This window comes from Equus caballus, chromosome 4 (genome assembly GCF_041296265.1).
Source record: "Equus caballus isolate H_3958 breed thoroughbred chromosome 4, TB-T2T, whole genome shotgun sequence".
Lineage (NCBI taxonomy): Eukaryota > Metazoa > Chordata > Mammalia > Perissodactyla > Equidae > Equus > Equus caballus.
Window position 1 is genome coordinate 2,467,195 of NC_091687.1, and position 20,215 is coordinate 2,487,409.

A 20,215-nucleotide genomic window follows, 5' to 3' on the forward strand; every position below is an offset into this window, starting at 1 on the left:
TGTGCTCTGCTTTGGCAGCCCAAGGTTCACGGGTTCAATCCCAGGCACAGACCTGCACACTCATAAGCCATGCTGTGGCAGCAGCCCACATGTGAAAAATAGAGGAAGACTGGCATAGATGTTAGCTTAGGGACAATCTTCCTCACCAAAAAACAAAAAGCAATTTGAATTTAGAATCCTCTCATGATTTATCTGTTTCTGGTAATACAAAGCTAAATTTCTGATGTGGATAAAAATGATTGTTTACTTATGTTCTGGTGGGTTTTCTAACATAATTAATTATGAGTAGATCTGGAGCTCTGAATCTCTTCGTTCTGTTTAATGTCAGAGTCAAATTTTGCAGGTGCTGTTAGGGCAAGTATCAATTTATTTGCTCCATTTACAAAACTGTAACAAACAAATGATGAGATTCTCAACCACTTAAATTTGACACACGTTTCCAACACAAGCGCATATTCTCAAGCTCTCTGGGGATCCCAATGATGGGGTATGTTGTATGCATGTCCCAGGATCCCTGTAGGCAATCATCTCTCTCTCACTAAACCATTACCCAAAATTGACTCTTTCTGGCTATCAAAATTGGAATGAAAGCAAGGAGCATATTGGAGAGGAATGGAGGTCAAGACCTTAATCTATGAGGTATCTTGAAGACAGGAACATCACCTAACACCCATCTTCACTTGGGTGCCATATGGAGTGATCATGGTTATTTGACACAAAACCTACATGAATTATTATTATACAGCCAAAGGACTGACACAATGGTCAGCATCTGAGTCTACTACTTAAAAAGCCAAATGAACTAAATAGCAGATCACGTGTTTCTATCATGAAAACTGATCCTGTTTAAAGAGAAAGGATGTTGGACATAAGTATTTCAGTTTGCTCCTAGCGTTTTTAAATTTCCCCCTACCTAGAATTAGTTTTTGGTGTCTTTCCTACTTCTTATCATAACATCAGAATTTAAATGCATAAAGAATATAATGCCTCTCAGAAAATACTATTGTGATGTTTATTACCCAAAGGGAACAGGTTATAATTTATTGAAATAGTTTCCTATTCCTTTTTTCCCTTGTCTTCACTATTAAAAACAATGTGGGGCGGGGGGGGGGGGGGGGGGGGACCTGGGAAGGGTCAGAAGAAAGACAAAAACATTATATAAAAGATTTAAAGACTTTTTGAAAAGGTTATTCAGTCTAACGAGTGTGGAGAAGGCAGAGGAGTCATTCCATGATAATTTTCAAGGGTAGTATATGAAAAATTATTTAGAAGGCTGTTTTCATCTCTTCTGGATGACTTAGGAATGGGTCTGCATAAAAGTGGGCGATGGATTAGATTCTCCAAGGACTCCTTCGGCATGTGAGTTCACAACAATGTATCCAGTTTTAGTCCGTCTCCCTTTGCAAGAAATTAGCATAATATCCAGTGTAAATGACCATTTATTAAATGTTTTTTATTATTATAAAACCAATTACTGACATGTTATAGACTATCCTTTGTATTCAAATTTCTAGAAAGCTTTTCCATATTTATAATGTCAGAAATGAGTGCATTCACCCTGTTTCACTCTTTTGTAACTATATGAAAAAATATTCATTCTTGTAAGTACTTAAAAAGCTGAAGAATAAATAAATCAAGTTCCTCAAATAATTGCCTCTTTTCTTTTTCAGGCTTTGATTAAAAATAAGGTTATGTAAATTTATAGATTATCCTAATTATGGTAGAACTAAGTGAGCAATTTTATAGGTCATTTCCATTTTGTCATCATATTCAACAACAAAGCAAGAGAAATTTTATGTTAAACTTACATGAAACTGCTAATGGATATGTCATTCTTTACAAATACAGGTGGTCACTGACTTATGATGGTTTGACTTACGATTTTTTGACTTTACAATGGTGCGAAAGCGATACGCATTCAGTAGAAACTGTACTTCCAATTTTGAATTTTGATGTTTTCCGGGGCTGGTGACTTCCTGCACGATCCTCTCTCGTGATGCTGGATAGTGGGAGCCACAGCTCCCAGTCACCCTGGGATCACAGGGGTGAACGACCAATACTCTTAACGACTATTCTTTCACTTTCAGTACAGTATTCAACAAATTACCTGAGATATCAATACTTTATTATAAAAGACGCTTTGTGTTCGATGATTTGCCCAACTGTAGGCTAATGCAAGTGTGCTGAGCACGTTTAAGGTAGGCGAGGCTAAGCTATGATGTTTGGTAAGGTAGGGGTGTTAAATGCATTTTCAACTTACAGTATTTTCAATTTAATGAGTTTATTGGGACATAACTCCATTGCAAGTTAGGGATGATCTGTACAAATGTCTTCAGTGAAAAGTGGGCTTGAAAAGTCTATTATCCCCATCCAACCCCTCTAAACACACACACACACACACGCACACGCATACACATCTTGGGAAGGGGAGGAAAAAAATTGCCTAAAATGTCCCTGACTTTTGGCTTGGTAACAATTATTGTCTTTTCCTTTTGAAAGTGATACGTTTGTGCTCAGTGTTTGTGGCTTTGAATGAAATCCTCTAGCATCAGTTCTGGGCAGGTTGCAAGTTGTATCACACTTTTTTTTTTCCTCTTGAGAGGCAATATAGTATTTTGAAAAGAGATGAGGTTCTTAAATCAAACACGTGTAAGTTTTCCACTTGCTTCACATATAATATTGGGAAATAGTTTCATTTTTTTAGAGCCCCCATTTTCTTTTAACTGCCGAGGCAGAATGACTTCACAATGTTTGTGATGAATAAATGCCAGAAGTAGCCACCATGTAGTGAGCACCTATTCTGATCCACTCATTATCATCAATCTTTATAACAACACTATGGGGTGAGATTGTTCTAATCTCCACTTGGTACAAGAGCACATCAGCCAAATGCCCGTCACACTGTCTAGCTCAGCCCACTGTGGTGGCGGCAATGGCAATATAGTGGTGGTCATTGTGATTGCTTTTGTGACTGTAGTCATCTTACAGCCACACTTTCCCACTTTAACTGACTCGATTTAAGAACATAAAAAGGCAGCCAGGTTAAGGAACACAGGATTCAAAGTCAGGTTTACCTACCCGCGATCTGTGGGGTTAAACGTTACACCATGTCATTATGGTAGCTTGAGATTTTAGGCTTGCTCAATGCTGGCACTGTGCATAGAGGTACTTCATTCTTCTTGGGACAGTGTTTCCAATTTATATTTAAAAATAGTTTGGGTGTTTATTTTTTTCTGAAAACACGCCGATATGTTACCTAAAAGGCACATTTTATCCTTAGCATATGGATTTGTGTACACTTACATCAGCGAGTCATTTCAGTGACCCAGCTACGTGACCACCTGGCTCATTCTGCTACTTGGTGAAGATATTTCTAGTTTCCCTGTTCTGCGCATTGGGTTTAGGGTAATAGCCTATTCTCCATGAATTATATTTCTCGAGTGTAGTAACTGTATGGGTTATTTCTGTGCCTCTTTCCAATTGCTGTTATCATTGCTGGTAAAGATCACCTTAACATCTTAACTAACGATTAGTACTCTAAAATTTAATCTGAGGTATTAATTTCATAAATCAAATTGTACAAGTAGAATATTGCTATATAATTTACAATCATATCACATGCCAATAGGTGTAATTATTTCGCCATATAAATTCAACAGGATCTATTACTTAATATTTATTTTTAGCCTAAGCTATGCATTTATTTCTAATTAGTGAAAGGTTCTTTTTCTACTTCAGAGAGAGTTAAACCATAAAAACAAATGGAAATAAAAACCACTGAAGTGTGATCCATTTTTCTTGGTATAATGTATATACTTAAAGGCACTAAAGATCTCACGGTACTACTTAAAATTATGTAATTAATTGAGACATGAACAGTTTTACATTATGTTTGTTAGATAAGAAGTAATATTGAGACTCCCTAGAAAGCAGAGCGGTGTACTGAGAATGGTGCTAGCCCTTATGGATGCTGATGCAATAACAACTCACAGGTTTCTAGGGAGCAACTAGCAGTTTTTGTTTGCTTAGAATTTAGCCCGTCCTTTTAAAGATCGGATTCATTTGAAATGCTCTAAATTCAAGTTAGAAAGTAACCTTTAGCAAAATGTATATGACCCACTTTGCAGACTTCTGTATAAAAGTTCTACATGTGTAAGAACCACTTGGCATGGTAATTTTTTTTCTTGTATTACCCTTACAACTGTGAATATCTGAAAATGAGCAAAGCCTTAGAGGCACAGGTAGCCTTCAGAACATTCTCTCACTTGTACCAGCATGCGGTTTACACGGCCATTAAAACCACTGTCATTTTACATCTGTAAAGCTCTTCCTCAGCAATTCTCACTTCACCTTCACAACAACCCAGTGAGGAGAGCAGGTGTAGTGGACGTTTGTCATTTCTGCCGACCCAGCACCCCAAGAACCCACCTGCCTGGGCAGAGCCCTGGGGTAAGAGGGATGGAAGGCAGGGGTCCTCTTCCTCTCCCCAAATCAGAGGAGAGCAGAGATTCTCTCCCGCTGACTTGGCAGCTCCAACGTTCTCCTGTGACTGAGGCTCAGCCAATGAGACGACCCTGCCTGAGAGGTTTCCCAGTAATGAGTGAATCAGAGCTGCTGAGGAGAGTGTGGGAGGCAGTGGCTGGCGAGGGCAGTGCCCGTGGCACTGGAACCAGCTAGGACCTTCAGAGTCCAGGGCCAGTAGAGGCAAGTTGGGTGTCCCTTTGTTTCTGCCGACTTTTCCCAAGGTTTTTCAGCCTCTTCCCTCCACTAGACATCTTGTATCTTGTCATCACGTCCCTGTTACATTTAATGTTACTAAAGCAAGTTTTGGTTGATTTGCAACCCAGAACACAGGTGATTATAAGTATTGCTATTCTCAGTTTATAGACGAAGAAATTGTGCCTTACAGAGGTTAAGTAACTTGCATGAATTGTAGTTATGTAGCAAAACCAAGTCAAGATCCCATGACTTCTACTTAAGGGTTGTTTCTTTCACAGCACACTGCGCTCCCATTGCGTTCGGTGGCCTCGTAGTGGTGAGGCAGCTTACTCCTCTGTGCCTCCTTGATCACCATGTTAATCCTACTTGCTGTTATGTTTATCTGCGTGATGTCAGATGTACCTGTCTTCCACACCAGACCACTGAGCATCTGGAAGACAAGGATTGTATTATATTCATCATCTTCTCTCAAACATGCTCTAGCGCCTGGGTGCATAGTCAGTGCTAAATAAAGATTTTGATGAATGAGTGAACAAATGAGTGCATAAGTTATTCAATGACATGAAAACACCAATATAAGTTTGAAGTCAATGATACAAGTATAATTTTCATTTTAAAAAACACCACTATGGGGGCCGGCCTGGGGGTGCAGCAGTTAAGTTTGCATGTTCTGCTTTGGCAGCCGGGGGTTCACTGGTTCCGATCCCAGGTGCAGACCTACACTCCACTTGTCAAGTCATGCTGTGGCAGCGTCCCACATATAAAGTGGAGGAAGATGCATATGGATGTTAGCTCAGGGCCAGTCTTCCTCAGTGAAAAGAGGAAGATTGGTGACAGATATTAGCTCAGGGCTAATCTTCCTCAAAAAAAAAAAAAAAAACAAGGAAAAGAAAAAAAGCAAAAGCAAAAAAACACGACTATGGTCTTTAGCAATCAAAATTTTAGAATATTTTACATAAAATAATTTGCCTTGAATATATAACAATGTTCACTTAGTAAGCATTTGTTCCATACCTACTATGTGCCAGGTTCTTGTTACAGAGATAAATAAAAGTTAGTCTCCTTCTTTCAGAAGTCTCACAGACTGATGAGAGAAACAAATGATTCCAGAGCTCTGATCATGAAGCTGTGGGAAAAGGGGCTGTGGTAATCTAAGAACGATTACAGCAGCAGGCCCACCGTCAGCAGCCATGGGAACGCTACATGGCATGGAGATTGACTCTGGGCAGAATGCTGCACACGGCAAGGACAAAAGCCAGCACCCTCTGAAAGCTGGAGAAAAGCAGTGTGTTTGCCTTTCCAGAATGTTGTGAGATTTGCTAAAAACCAGTTACCTGTACCCTTATTCAGACATAATTATATTTATGAGGTTATAATCAAGGCTTGTTATCAAAGATTTTTGAATAATTTTGAAATTGCTATGTACCATATGAGACTAATACATAAATATATTATATTTTAGTTTGGCACAAAGGTGAGAATGAAGATAGATCTGTATCGTTATTTAATCATTAAAGCCCAGTACAATAGAAGCAACAAATAAAGATATATAAAAATATGAAAAGATACAAAACCATATATATGTGTATCAAAATACATATATATGCATAAAATAGGATAAAAATTTATCAATATAATTTCCACTCTTTACGAATTATGCACACAGTAGGAGAAATATTTAACTCCATAATGTTTTGGTATCATTTGCAGACAATTACTACGGTACCCCGAAGCCTCCAGCAGAACCAGCACCATTATTATTAAATGTAACAGACCAGATACTTCCGGGAGCCACTCCAACCGCTGAAGGAAAACGGAAGAGGAATAAGTCGGTGAGCAACATGGAGAAAGCAAGTATAGAGCCGCCCGAGGGGGAAGAGGAGGAGAGGCCTGTGGTCAATGGGAACGGAGGAGGAGTGACACCAGGTTAGTCATTTACATGTTTTATAGGTCCATTTACTCTTTTAGATGTTACCAAATATGTCTTATATCTATGTGTTTAAATGCATGTGTATTTTCTTCACATATATATATGTTCAGACATGTACATATATATATATATATATATATATATGGTTACAGTTAACTTCAGAGAGAGAAGATTATGACATCAAATGGAAAGGCCAAGATTCTTGTTTCCAATTTTTTTAGTTTTAATTTTGACATATCAAGCAATTCATTCAACTCCCTCAATTTTTGGTTTCCCTTATATAATAATGGCAGTATAGTGAATGGTTTAAACCTCTTAGAAAGTGTTACAGGTCATGAATATGATTGGGTAAAGTTCTGAGGTCTTTGCTAATCAATATTAGATGAAATCTAGCCTTAGAAATCTCCGCATGCTCTCAGTGCTGTCAATAGAGGTTGTGTGACGTGATTTAGTTAACAACTTCAGTGAATACAGTCCTCAAAATGACCACAGCTCCAGAAAGCACATTTGTTCGTATCTCCACTCTTGCCACCCAATCTGGCAGAGTGGAGAAAGCATCTTTATACAGTGACATTGTGAGGTCACGCACACTTGGACAAGGAAAAGACTTGTCACCCCTTTAATTTGTGATCTACTGTATCACATCTGTAAAGAATATTAGACATATATAAAGTATGTTGGTGCAAGGTATGGATTTGCTCTTTTCTTATGCTTATTACTAGTGGAGTGGAATTTTTTATTTATAAAGTAGATTTTTTCATAACATTGTCTATAATTAAATGTTACCAAAATAAAACTATGGCATTCTCTTAGCCTCTAAGCTTATTCTTAAGATATTTCCTACAACTACTTCAGTGTCTATATTTTTATTTATCACTGTGCTGCTTTTATAGTATTTGAATTTCATGTTCAGTTGCTTATAAAATAAAAGTTTCATAAGCTTATTTTTTACCTTCCTTGTTTATAATACCTACAAAAATGTTCTTCATTGAACATAAGGAGACCAAAATCTAATCTGTGCCAGTCAAGGTATAAAACCTTAACAAGTGGTTTCATTGTGATTGGTCAGAGGAGGATAACAGCCTCCATTAATATACTGGTTAAAACTTATTCTCTGACCCTAGTAATCCTTGATTTCTGGATACAAATGCCAAGAGTCACCATAGACACGTAATGTAACTTGTTTAATGGGAAATGATCTGGTAATTTTTAAGCAATTAGATACCTTCTCTTTTTTGAATCTGAAATACCTTTGTCAAAATATTTACTTTTCATCATGTGATTGATTTAAATGAAGTCGATAGTACATAGTTTCCTTAGTGGATCTTTGATATGAGATGCAAAACACTTCGAGTGAAAGCAGTCATCCCAAAAGAAGAAGTTGGGGGTCAAAGAGTAGTTGCAGAATTTCTTACTAGTTAGCACCTTATAGTTAAAATGTAAAATATATGGCCTTGGTTAGGCTCCGGTCTTTGGTTTCTATTCCATTTCCACTCTGTATGGGGCAAATCAAATGACGCATTCTTGACCCAGAGATTCCTAAACTAGAAATTTATATAATTGGGGAGAGTAGTGAATCTAGAAGGTACCATTTCCTTCTGAAATGCATACCTTAGACATGAGAATGGGGTATTTTTACGGCTAGGAAGTCTTTAAGGGCCTCAAGGAAAATGAACTGATTGAACACTTCTTGACCAGCCCTAGATGGATGACTGTCTCTGGACCCCTCAGCCTGAGGATGGTAGAGAACAACTGTCTGGGCCAACTCCAGCATCTCTAGATAGTCAACGGATGCCACAAACAGTGGTTCTGTAAGCCTGGCTGGACAAGTGGCCCCTACACTGTCTTTTTCTTTCCCATTATGAGAGATAACAGATGTATAAATTAGGCAGCTCTTCACTCAGTGTTCCAAGGTGGAAGAAACAGCCCCAAATTAGAAAGTTTGTCCATTGTCCCTTATTAGAAATCTTTTGACAACTAGCATCTTTGAAATGTCTTTGTTTTACTTTATTTATGCAATAGAAACTTTAGAATATTCTTTGCCCCCTCTCGTACATTGACCCAACTCTTCACCTTTTGAACTTCATCACATTTTTCTCCAGCACAGAGTCTTTGTCCTGCCTTTATCTTCTTTCCATACACATTCTCCAGATACAGGACACTTCAAACAATATTGAGAAAATTTTGCTTAAATGTGTGGTAACACTGTCCTGTACTAAACGTCAATTCAGAGTATAAATAGTGTACTCAATGAGGCACACTTGGAGAGTGAGCAAAGCTTACTGAGGTAACTTTATCTCATTACAAAAAATATTTATAATAATGGTAAAAAGAAAACATAATAATCAATTTCTTTGGGATGCTAGGAACTCCTTAACCTCATTATATGTGTTAGTTCATTTAATTTCCCCAACAGTCCTGTTAGCCAGGTCTTGCTTTACAGATTAGGACACTGAGGAACCCTTCAGTTAATAATTTGCCCGATGACTGGAATTCCTATATAGGAAATCTGAATCCAGAACCCATGCTCTTAGCTGCTATGCTATCCTGAGTCTTTCATCACCAAATAGAATCATGAATATATTTCTCAGAAAAATCTGTAGACACATGACCACTGTTGTACCCGTTCATCTTTAAAAGCGGCATTATAAATTTCTACCTACCAACGACTTCTTATTTCTTTCATTTCTGGAAATCATGTACAAGTGAACTTATTTCCCTCTGTGGATATAAAAAAATCCTTAGTTTTTTAATAATATTCTGTATGTATCTAAGCATCAAGTCTACCAATCTTTAACTCCTTATATACTTTACCAAAATGAACTTTTATCTCTATGTAAATAAAGATTTGAGAGGAGTCCTCAATTTATTTCTATACTCATTTTCTTCACCTTTTCTCCTTTGAACTGTAGTTTATACTTAGAATTATACATTCCTTTTTCTTTCAGATCATATCTGTATACAGTCAGTGATCACTTTAACTATGTAATTTTTCCAAGAAGTTCCACTAACGTTATCAATGAAAATTCACATAAAATATGTGAATACTCATTTTATGCTAACTTCCCTCTTTTTGCTCAGAATTATATCAAACACATGGATTTAGCCCACAGTACCTAGAAAAGGCCATGTAACGATCTTTCATTATCTCAGATCAGAAATGTCTTTCTTTCTGACATACATCACTTTGGTCATGGAAATCAACGTAGTTCTCTCCTTAGAAATGTAGTTCTATCCTTGTTAAAAATAAAAATTACAAAAATAAAAGTAAAAGTAAGACAAATAATGGCAACTCTGCTTTAATGAATGCCTACATTGTTCTAGGCATATAGCATACGTATTATCTCTAACCCCATAATCATGGCATGTTTACTTAACAAATGGATTGCTGAAATTTAGCTGAAGGTGTTTCACTAAGGTAGTGGTTCATTTAGTAGGAGAGTTGAGATCTGGACCCAAAGATACCTGAGTTTGTCCTCTCTCCGCCACATTTCTCTGGGGCCGTTAACCATGCTGAGGACAAAGTTACTCCTGACCTTCATAAGGGAAATTACAATCCTGCAGCTCAGTGTATTTCATCTGCAGTGTATTCTGTTATATTCGTCCTTCATTGGGTTCATGGCAGTGGTGTTAGATCTGATGCTTGCAAGGATGATATATCCTTACATCATCTTAGAGAATCTGTCTTTGAAGTGATACTTAAAATTCACACCCCCAGGAAACCTTCCCTTGACGTTAACCTCACCTATATTTAGACATCTTCATCTTGTTAGAACTGACATCCCGCCCCATGGCTTCAAATACTGCAGATATACCTGCAGCCTTCAATTCTCTCCTCTGTTCCAGGGCCATATTTCTAACTACTGCCCAATGGACTGCCCCACTTAAGCATTTTTTCAGCAACTTAAATGCGACATTCCGCTTAAACTCTTCTCCCGTAAAACAAATAAGCAAACCAACTCACAAAGTCCTCTACCTGATTTCTCTAATTCTTCTTTGTGCCCAGATAGATCAGAATTATCTTTGATGCTTCCCTCCCCCAGGCTGGATATATATTATCGGGTACAAAAGATCGCTGGGCCTTTAGCTTTCATCTCTTCCTTCCAAGTATCACTGCCCCTCCTACATCACTGCTTTATCCCCTCATTTGCGAACCAGTGCCTTGCCTGACCTACCTTCCTCCAAGTTCCATCCTTATCAAATTTCCTGTTATTCCTCAATCAGTTAGGGATTCTTAGGCCTGCAATGGGTCATGTAACTATCGTTCTCAAAACTTGCATGGGCTCCTAATTCTACTGCTTCAAACTCCTTAGGCAGCCACTCAGATGCTCCCACATTTGACTACAGCATCTCTGTTAGCTTTGTCTCCTATTATTCCCCCACTCTCTTCTGTCCTCTACATCCCATACTCATAAAACACCTCCACCTGTCTGATAAGCTCTTTCCTACATTCAAACTTCCTATTCTTTTATTCAAAATTCAAAGCAATTTTTGATATCCCCCTTGTTGACTCCCATAAGGAAAAGTTGAGACTATCCATCACTGAATTATTTATATTTTCCATTCCTTTGGGAGTTATTGGTTAACCTGGTATTTGTAGGTCACTTTCATGATGTGCATGTCTGGCGTCCCCACATATACTGCAAACATGGTTAGGACAGGGCTTACTTCTACTTTTTAGTTTATCTGTCTCAGTTATTAGTATATACCTTTAAATATTTCAAGTTCTTAGTAAATCTTTATTTTTTAGTCAACCAAACCTTTAGAGAATGTTAAAATTTTACTATGTAAATGTGATTAGATTTAATTCATGCTCATTTTACATTATTCAGTGTCTTCAACATGCACTGTTTCTTCATTTGAAAGATACGAGATTCCTGATCTTACATTCCTTCAAAAGTTGTTTGATAATTAAAGAAAATTATGCAGAAGTATATTTTTAAAAATATATTCTTAGAGATGAGAATTATTCAGTCTCTCTAACTGTGGGAAAATACCAAAAATAGACAAGAGGTTAATAGATGAGTAGATAGAACTTTTTTTTTAAGATGAAACTTTTCTAAAGAAAAGCAAATCCTGTGAACCATGGTTATTGAGTTAAGCTCTCTTGGATTTCTTTTATGTCATGAATTATCTGCTAAACTTTTCCGGAAAGTAATTCACTATTATAGTGCAGCTTCCCCTCACCAGCTATTAGTAAGCTTAGTGCAAAGAATTAGAGATGCACATATATTTTAAAGGCAGCTAAATCTCTCTGTTAATACACACACACACACAATGCCAGGAGGAACAGGGCCCGTGAGAGCTACCTTCGCCAACAAAGGGAATACAGTATGCGTACACAGAGCTGCCTTCCGCAGGCCCCCAGCCCGCAATTAGTGCAAATGAACTGCATCTCCCAGAGAGGGAACAGAGTGTCCCTTATGTGACCACCGAGTGTCCTCAGCAATGATCTCAGTTCACCGTTAGGGACCGGCATCCAGGTCCTGTGCTGCTTGGCACGCTGACCGTGCATGCACCATCAGTCCTGGGTCTGTGAATGAGCTCCTGTCACTGTCAAAAGAATTATGTGCTCCATAGTGAATCTCGCTGTTTTCCCGTGAATAATGGCCCACTCTGAAACCACCCCAACGCCTGTCCCCTGCTTATTTTTGTGTGGGTTCACAGAGACTGCGATGTGTGCACCCACTCCGAGCTTTATCTTTTATTTATTTACTTATTTATCTTTTGAGGACGCTTAATTTTGTGATCTTGTTCCCAAACACGGTACTGGGTTTTATTTTTCCATTGGAGGGACAAATTTCTGGGTCTATTTTAATCTTCTAAAATTAAATATTCCATTCGTAAATGAGGAGCATTCTACCTTTTCTGAAGAGGATTATTTGAAAGTTGATTTTTAAATACTCCGAGTAGCTAGGTGTCGTTATAAAGTAACAAGAAAATCTCTTTAGAGTTTGTGCTTAGACATTATAATAGTAATTGTAACTACACCAGTGGAAAGCAAAAATGGGATCATGACTGGTTTCATGTCACTTTGAATCAAGACAGGCTCACTTTGCGATTAAACTGAAAGTGATACATTGTTTAAACGTGTTCATGCCCTCAAAGTGATTCAGCATTTTCCGGATCTTGCGCTTGACCTTTGTGGAGAGTGTTTTCCACTTCTCTGGGGGTTTATGTGATGTGCGTCAGAGAGAGATGTGATAAGTGAATGAGGAGTGGGGAACAAGAACAACCAGGTAACAGTCAGGTTTGTACAGCACTTACAGAAAGCCTGTGGACTAGTGGAAATGAGTGTCATTAGGTTCTCCAGGCGTTCTTAGAGTCTGAGCTTATTTCTGATCATAGTCATCCATTCTCTCTGGGTCTGATGTTCACCCTGTGTTCCATTTTCTTGTCTCATATTTCCTCTCATAGAAGTGATTGTAATTTCAGTCTGAAATCTCAGCTAGTTTATTGTCAGACAGAGATTGCTCTAGTTATTTCTGGCTGAGGGCTTGCCTTTGTCTGTAAAGACAGGTCTCTCTGCACACTCGTCCCTTCTACATAGCCCCATTGCTGGGAATAGCAGCCTTATCTTTTTCTTCCTAATTGACTTCTTTCTCTCATCAAAAAATACCTTGACTCCAATTTGACCCCAAAGAATAGCACTTGAATTATCAAGATCAAGATTAAACAAAGTCATCTTCTTTTTCTCTTTCAGCCCCTTTGCTGTTCCTAAAACTTCAGAAGGTGATGCTATGTTTCATATAGCACTAATCTCCTGACTTTTTTTTCCAGAATTTTGAAACCAAGATCTAAAAAATATTGTACATGCCTGTCCTGTATTTCATTTCATATCTTGCTTTGGTCTTTGAGTATTTTCAGTTCTTATGTCAGTTTGTCTCATCCCAAAGTTAGTTGAGGATTTGAAAGACTTGCTTCTATATGAAAAATATCTTTAGAATTCATTACATTATGAAAATCATGCAACATATACAATTTTAAAGCTGTGAGGATTCATTTTATCACCATTGTTCTGGTCTATTTTTATTAAAATGTTAAAAATTAAATATTTCAGAAAGAAGAAAGTGTACTAATTAATACAACTCTTCTCCCCTGTTAATGGGAAATAATTTCCTCTGCTAATCTTTCTACTGATTCTTTCCAATTTAGTTTTTTCTACCTTGGGATTTTTTTTTCTTTGTCATCTTCCGCTCATAGACCTTGAATTTTCTATTTTCATGATTTCTCCTTTTGTTCTTTTAATGCTCTTAAACATTTGAAACAACTTGTAACCAAGCGTGGATTTTAGATATATATGAAACATAACTTTGAGGTTTTGAATATGCTTTCTTAGTAATTCACAATTCCCTGGCTAGCCCCCTGAATAGATGAGATTCAATTTGGTTACAAATATTACAGATAAAAAGTAATTTCTTTGTAGGATTGGGAATTGCTGCTTCCTCAATTGATATATCATCTCAAAAACCAGAAGCATAGTTAATCATTACCCTAATTCTTCCTAATTCTAATATTTTATCCCAGATTTGTTTCTTTCATGGCCTCAAATAATAAATGAAAATATTTGTTAACATCTCAGGAAAATTATATATGCCAATATATGTTTATGTATATTTATTGTATATTATATAATAATATTAATAAATAGTAAATGTATATTTAATAAATATATTTTAATTGCCACAGTTTTTAAGGGCCACCCCTCCTCATTCTCATCCCGTATATGAAAAGAATTTGAAATGCATTTTTTTAGACCTTGTAAACACTTTAAGAGAGCTAAGGGCTCAGAAAATGCCAACTAAAAGTCAGTAATCAATGTATATAGAAAAATCTCTGAAGGAGCAGAAAAAATAATCATCTTTGCTAACTAGACTACTGAAGCCCTTGGAGCAGCAACAGGAAAGAAACCTACTTCCCATTGTATTTCCCCTTTGTGCTTTTGGATTTGGTCCGTGTACGTGTTTTATTACATGAAAAATAAAAGGAATTCTTTTAAATGATGAGCAAAAACTCACTGACCTCTTAATGTGCAAACATTTTAGCACTCATGTTATAATTCCTTGTCTCATTTTAGCAGGTTTAGGAAAAATAAAGACAGTTGATTAAGAGCACTAACTACAATAAGCAGTAAGCTACAACCTCATCGTCTTTCAATCCACTGGCTCCATAGAATGCAGGTGGGGCCACCACATGACTGCTCTCTTTCTAAAGACAGAACGGCCTCCACTTTTCACTACAGGATATAATCTATAGTGTGACCGTAATAAAAAACCAATTACAGTGATAATTTTCTCTTGTCCAAGAATCAACCCTGAGTTGTTCATTCATTTACAAGAGCCTGTGGTTCAAATTCTAACTAAGCCCTTTAGCTTGTAGCAGTAAAAAGAATATGCTCTGACAGTACCCCCTCCCCACTACAATACAGTAAGACCTTGGATCAATAGAGCTGACACACTTTTTGATGAGACTGCTGAGTTTGCAAGAAAGCAAGGGAAACCTTCAAGCCCCACCAGTTCCACCACTTCCACCACCATGGTCACCCACAAAGGAACAGAAACCAGAGTGTGAGCAAGCTGCTGTAAGCAGATGTGAAAACCAAGATCGCCCTGGGGAGCTGTGAGGAGACTAAGCCTGGAGCAACTGTGAAATTGGGGAGCCGTGTCTCCGACTCTGCTTTAAGTGAGTACCCTCAATGGTGCCAAAGGGATGCAAGTCCGTAGCCCAGTAGCAGCCTCTGACGCCCAGCAAAATCAAATGCAAAACTCTATAGGAAATAAGACAGAACTTGGAAAAACGTGTGGTTTCTGAGGATTATTTTTTTTCTCCTTTAAATCACTTAACCCCACGGCAAGTCTCAATGGAAGAAGAAAAATTCAATTTACGCAAATGTTAAAGATCATATAAAAGCAACCACACTTCCTGTTTCTCTAGGGAGAAACCATGTGATTGCTTGACTGGTTTCACCACCCAATTTATTTAGCATTTTAAGTAGTATAGCTCATGGATGATAATATGTAACATTTACTGAACATCTACTGTGTTCTAGTAGTTTACTCTTCTAAGCGATTTAGATACATGTCACATTTAATCCTTATACTTAGGTAATGTTGTTATCCCCACTTTACAGTTAAGAAAGTTAAGGCATGCACAGAGTGGTTAAGTAACTTGCTCAACGTCACACTGTAAAGAACAGATTCAAACCAAGGCAACTCAACACCAGCCTTAGAAGACAGATTATACTGCTTCTTGCAGAGCATGCATGGTGCTATCTGAGCATTGCTAAACAAAAAGCAGAAACGTTTTTAAAAATCTCAAGTTATTTCTGTTCTCTTTCCTTATCAACTATAAATACGTTCCTCAATCTTCTTTTCCCCTTAAATGTTCTCTGGCCCAGCTTATTTCCAAAGAAATCATATGAAGACAGGAGAAAAAAATCATTAGGTTTATTAAAATTTGTCACATAGCCATTAGAAATATAAATCACAGAACTCTGTCATGGGGTAAAATGAATTTTGGAAATTCAAATTTTATGACTTTTTGAAGAAATGAAATCAACAATTTCCTATCTAGCTTAAAAACATTATTTCCCCTCATTTCAAAGGATGGCAATTACAGAGAGCTGAACATTAACTATATGCATAGACCATGTCAAATGAAAATATGGATAAGGTATAAAATAGGCAATCTTCTTCTTGAAATGGTTTTATCTTGGTGTTTGATTATTCTTTAATAAAACTGAGAGGGGGCATTCAAAACCATGGCATTCTGATTTATCCTCGATCTTGCATCCGAAAGGCAATATGTTAGATACTGCTGGCAATAAAGATGTAAGCGAGTGGAACGGCTGCTATATATATTGTTGTAATCTTGATACCTGAGACTGGACCAGAGCTGTGGAATTTTTGTGGACTGGACTGAATGCAAAAATGCATATATTTAACTCTCTTCCAAGTAAATGGTTTTCAGTCCATGTGCTATATACAGATCTTTGAGCTCTTTGGAATTTCTTATGGGAAGGAGGAAATCATTTGCTGAATCCAATGAAACCATTAGGGTAGAAAAGACGAAAGAAATTAGATTCCTTAATTCTTCACAACAGTAAAAGTGTACATAAAATATGGTTTTTATAGGCCATTGCTTGTAAGAATGTGTATTGTCTATGTCTCTTTTGTGTCCCAATGTTTCTATAGAATTTCTAGGAAATTCAACAGTCCTGGTCAAAGGGAAAATTTTTCCATCATTACCATTCTTTAAAAAGAGGCGTTCCTTCTTCATTGAAATATTCTTTATTTCCACTATTAGTGAAAAAGTAAAAACTTTGCTCTGGTTTTCAAGGCATCTAAATGACCTAGAAATGTGAAGTGGAATGCTCAAAAAATGCCAGTGTTTGATAAAGTCTGTTCACTTCAGGCCCGAGCATCTTAGGGAAAAATTACATTTGCATATCCAAAAAAAATCATGTTTACATTGAAAAATAAAACCAAGCTGAGAAATGTGTCTTGGAAAACAAAAAGCACAATTCTATATGACCGCTTCCTAATCAAGAAATAGCTTCACACCACCGTAAAAGTAAAACATGCATGGGTTATGTGGCTCCTCCTTAGTCAGAATTCAAATAGTCTAGGGCTGCTGAAACCACAGGTCTGACGTAGATGAGATTTGCATGAGGGCACATTTGCACGAGTATATTTGTAAGCTGAACTCCATGGGAGGCAGGGCGTGCCAGCAGGAATAGCTACATGTATACCCTTGGTTAGCACATAAGATCTGTTCTTTCCCATCCTTTATTACTAAAAGTACATCCAGACAATGGAATGTTATTCAGTGCGAAAAAGAAATGAGGGATAACACCATGAAAAGACATCGAGTAAACTTAAATGCGTATTACTATGTGAAAAAAGCCAATCTGAAAAGGCTCTGTACTATCTGACATTCTGGCAAAGGAAAAACTATGGAGACAGTAAAAACATCAATGGTTGCCGGTGGTTAGAGGGGAGAAAAGGATGAATAGGCAGAACGCAGAGGATTTTTAGGGCAATGAAATTAGTCTGCACAGTACTATAATAGTGGATACATGTCATTATACCTTTGTCCAAACCCATAAAACGTACATCCCCAAGAGTGAACCCTAAGGTAAACTGTGGACTTCAGGTGACAATGATGTGTCAATGCAGATTCCTCAGTTGTAACACATGTACCACTCTGGTGGACAATATTAGTAATGGGGGAGGCTGTGCACGTGTAGGGGCAGTGAGTACATGGGAAATCTCTGTGCTTTTCTCTTAATTTTGCTGTGAACTTAAAATTGCTCTAAAGAGTAAAGCCCAATTTTTAAAAAGTCCATTCTGTTCTTGGTGGGTACTTTCTCAATTACTTATACAATATCCAACATATCCTATTTTCAAAAAAAAGTTAAACCACATACAGAAGAAAGAAGTAATGATATTATCCAAAATGTAAAGTTAACTTCTATTTTCCTTACTGAACAGGGAAACAATTATGACATAGTATGAAACAATAATTGATAGTCCCAAACATGGTAAATATTGGTTCAGTGGATTGTAAGATAAACTTGTCTAATATACTACCTAATGAGATGAATTGTATCCCCCTAAAATTCCTATGTTGAAGTGCAACCCTCCAGAATCTCAGAATGTGACCTCATTTGGAAATAGGGTCATTGTAGATGTAACTAGTAAAGATGAGGTCATACTGGCATAGAGTGAACTCCTGATCCAGAATGACTGACGTCCTTATAAAAGGGGCATTGGAACACAGGTGTGTACACAGGGAGAATACCATATGAAGACTGGAGTTATGCTGCCACAAACAAAGGACCACCAGAAGCCAGCAGAGGGGTCTGGAACACATTCTCCTCTAGCACCTCCAGAGTGAACGTGGCCCTGCCGAACCCTTGATCTAGGATTTCTAGTCTCCAGAACTGTGAGACAATAAATTTCTATTTTGTTTAAGCCTTCCACTTTGTGGTATTTTATTTCAGCCCTAGTAAACTAATACATACCAGGTGGACTGCAGTCTCCTTGACTGCCCACTGCCTAACCTGGTGCCTGGCACTTAGTAGGGTTTCAATAAATGTCTAATTAATTAAATAATATCATTTTCCTAGCAATATAGGAAATACAACTTCAGTTCCTTCTCTCACTGACTGTTAAATATTGGAGTTCCTCAGACAGCTGCCTTGGGTACTCATTTCCTGTGCTATATTGTCTCCCTAAAAAATTGTGTACAACTCTTTTGCATCATTGAGTATCATAGTACTCTATATAGTTACCCAGATTTTGGGGAGCAGCACTTCCTCTCCACCCCCATGTGGTCTTGCGTGTCAAAGAGGGTACTTAATTTGCACTCCGCCAGCCCCTTGACTTCCTCTGCCTAGAAGAGGTGCAGTGACTTATGAGTGGTACATTTTGGAAGGATGGTCTGGGCCTGCTTGGTTCAACTCCTTTTTTCTTCCTTGAATGCTCTGCGTTGCTCTTCCAAGAATAGGTTCTGCGTGGGAAGCCTGCCCTGGTTCAGTGCTGCCTGTGGGGACATTCGCCTGATTCTGGGTTTCACCAAGGCCTTTGACACTCACCATGAACTCATCTCTAAGTTAGCCTTATGAATAGTAAATGTGGGAATGTTATGGGTCTGCATTTGCCTTACTCAATTTTTTTGTCATGTTTTATGCAGATAGAGAAGGTAGGTGCTACTTTTTACTTTGCTTTCCACCCAAATCACAATAGCCTGATAAAAAAGTTATTTTCCTCTCCCCCATGAAGGTCTTGTCAACTGTCTTACAAATTGTAGGTATTAAAATCATGTTTGCTAATGTAATACTTGATTGATTAAATAAAAATAAAGGAATGAATGAAGGAATAAACAAATGAGTTAGATGAACTGGGAAAACTTGGCTCAGTCATCTCTGACACATCAATAATTGTAATTATAGACATTTCTGAAGACTCTAGACATTTTTTTTAAAGAGATGTCTTACATTTCTCTTGGAAATATAATAGTACTATATAGTTGAGAAAAGAATTTATTTGTTCACTGCTATGCTTCTTGAATGAATTCTCTGTCAGCATATTCTATGTTTTCTTTTCACTCATTCTTTAATCCATTCCAACCTGGCTTCCTCACCCACCACTCCACTCTTAACTACTACCATAACTGGTAGCTAATGTCACCAGTGACCGCCATGTCATTAATTTCAGTAGATTTGATGTCCTTGTCTTGCTGCACTGTTCAGAAGATTTGGCCACAGTGAAGTGTTTCCTCCTTGTTGCCCTTTGCTTGGCTTCAATGGCATGAGGATCAACTGGCTTTTCTATTCCTTCCCTGGCTCTTTCCTGGTCGTTCTCTGACTGACTGGTAAATGTTGGAGTTCCTCAGGCAGCGGCTCTGGGGAATCTCGTTTCCACTTGCTGCGCTGTCTCTCTAGGCAATTTCACTCATTCCCATGGCTTAAATTATAGTACAATCTAGCCATATGCTGTTGTCTTTCAAGTTGATTCTCTCCAGCCAAGAGCTCTCTGCCATGACATCTCCATTGTGAGCTTG

At 37.7% G+C, this 20,215-nt stretch overlaps 1 protein-coding gene across 18 annotated transcripts in view; it reads left to right on the forward strand.

Moving 5' to 3' along the window:
- The window catches only part of MAGI2 (membrane associated guanylate kinase, WW and PDZ domain containing 2), a 1,262,944-nt gene that overhangs the window by 793,414 nt on the left and 449,315 nt on the right, over positions 1–20,215 (forward strand). For all 18 annotated transcript variants that reach the window (XM_070265334.1, XM_070265337.1, XM_023640142.2 and 15 more), the window contains one exon: positions 6,430–6,645. In XM_070265334.1, the coding sequence (XP_070121435.1) occupies positions 6,430–6,645 (216 nt within the window). The remainder of the gene's footprint in view (positions 1–6,429; positions 6,646–20,215) is intronic.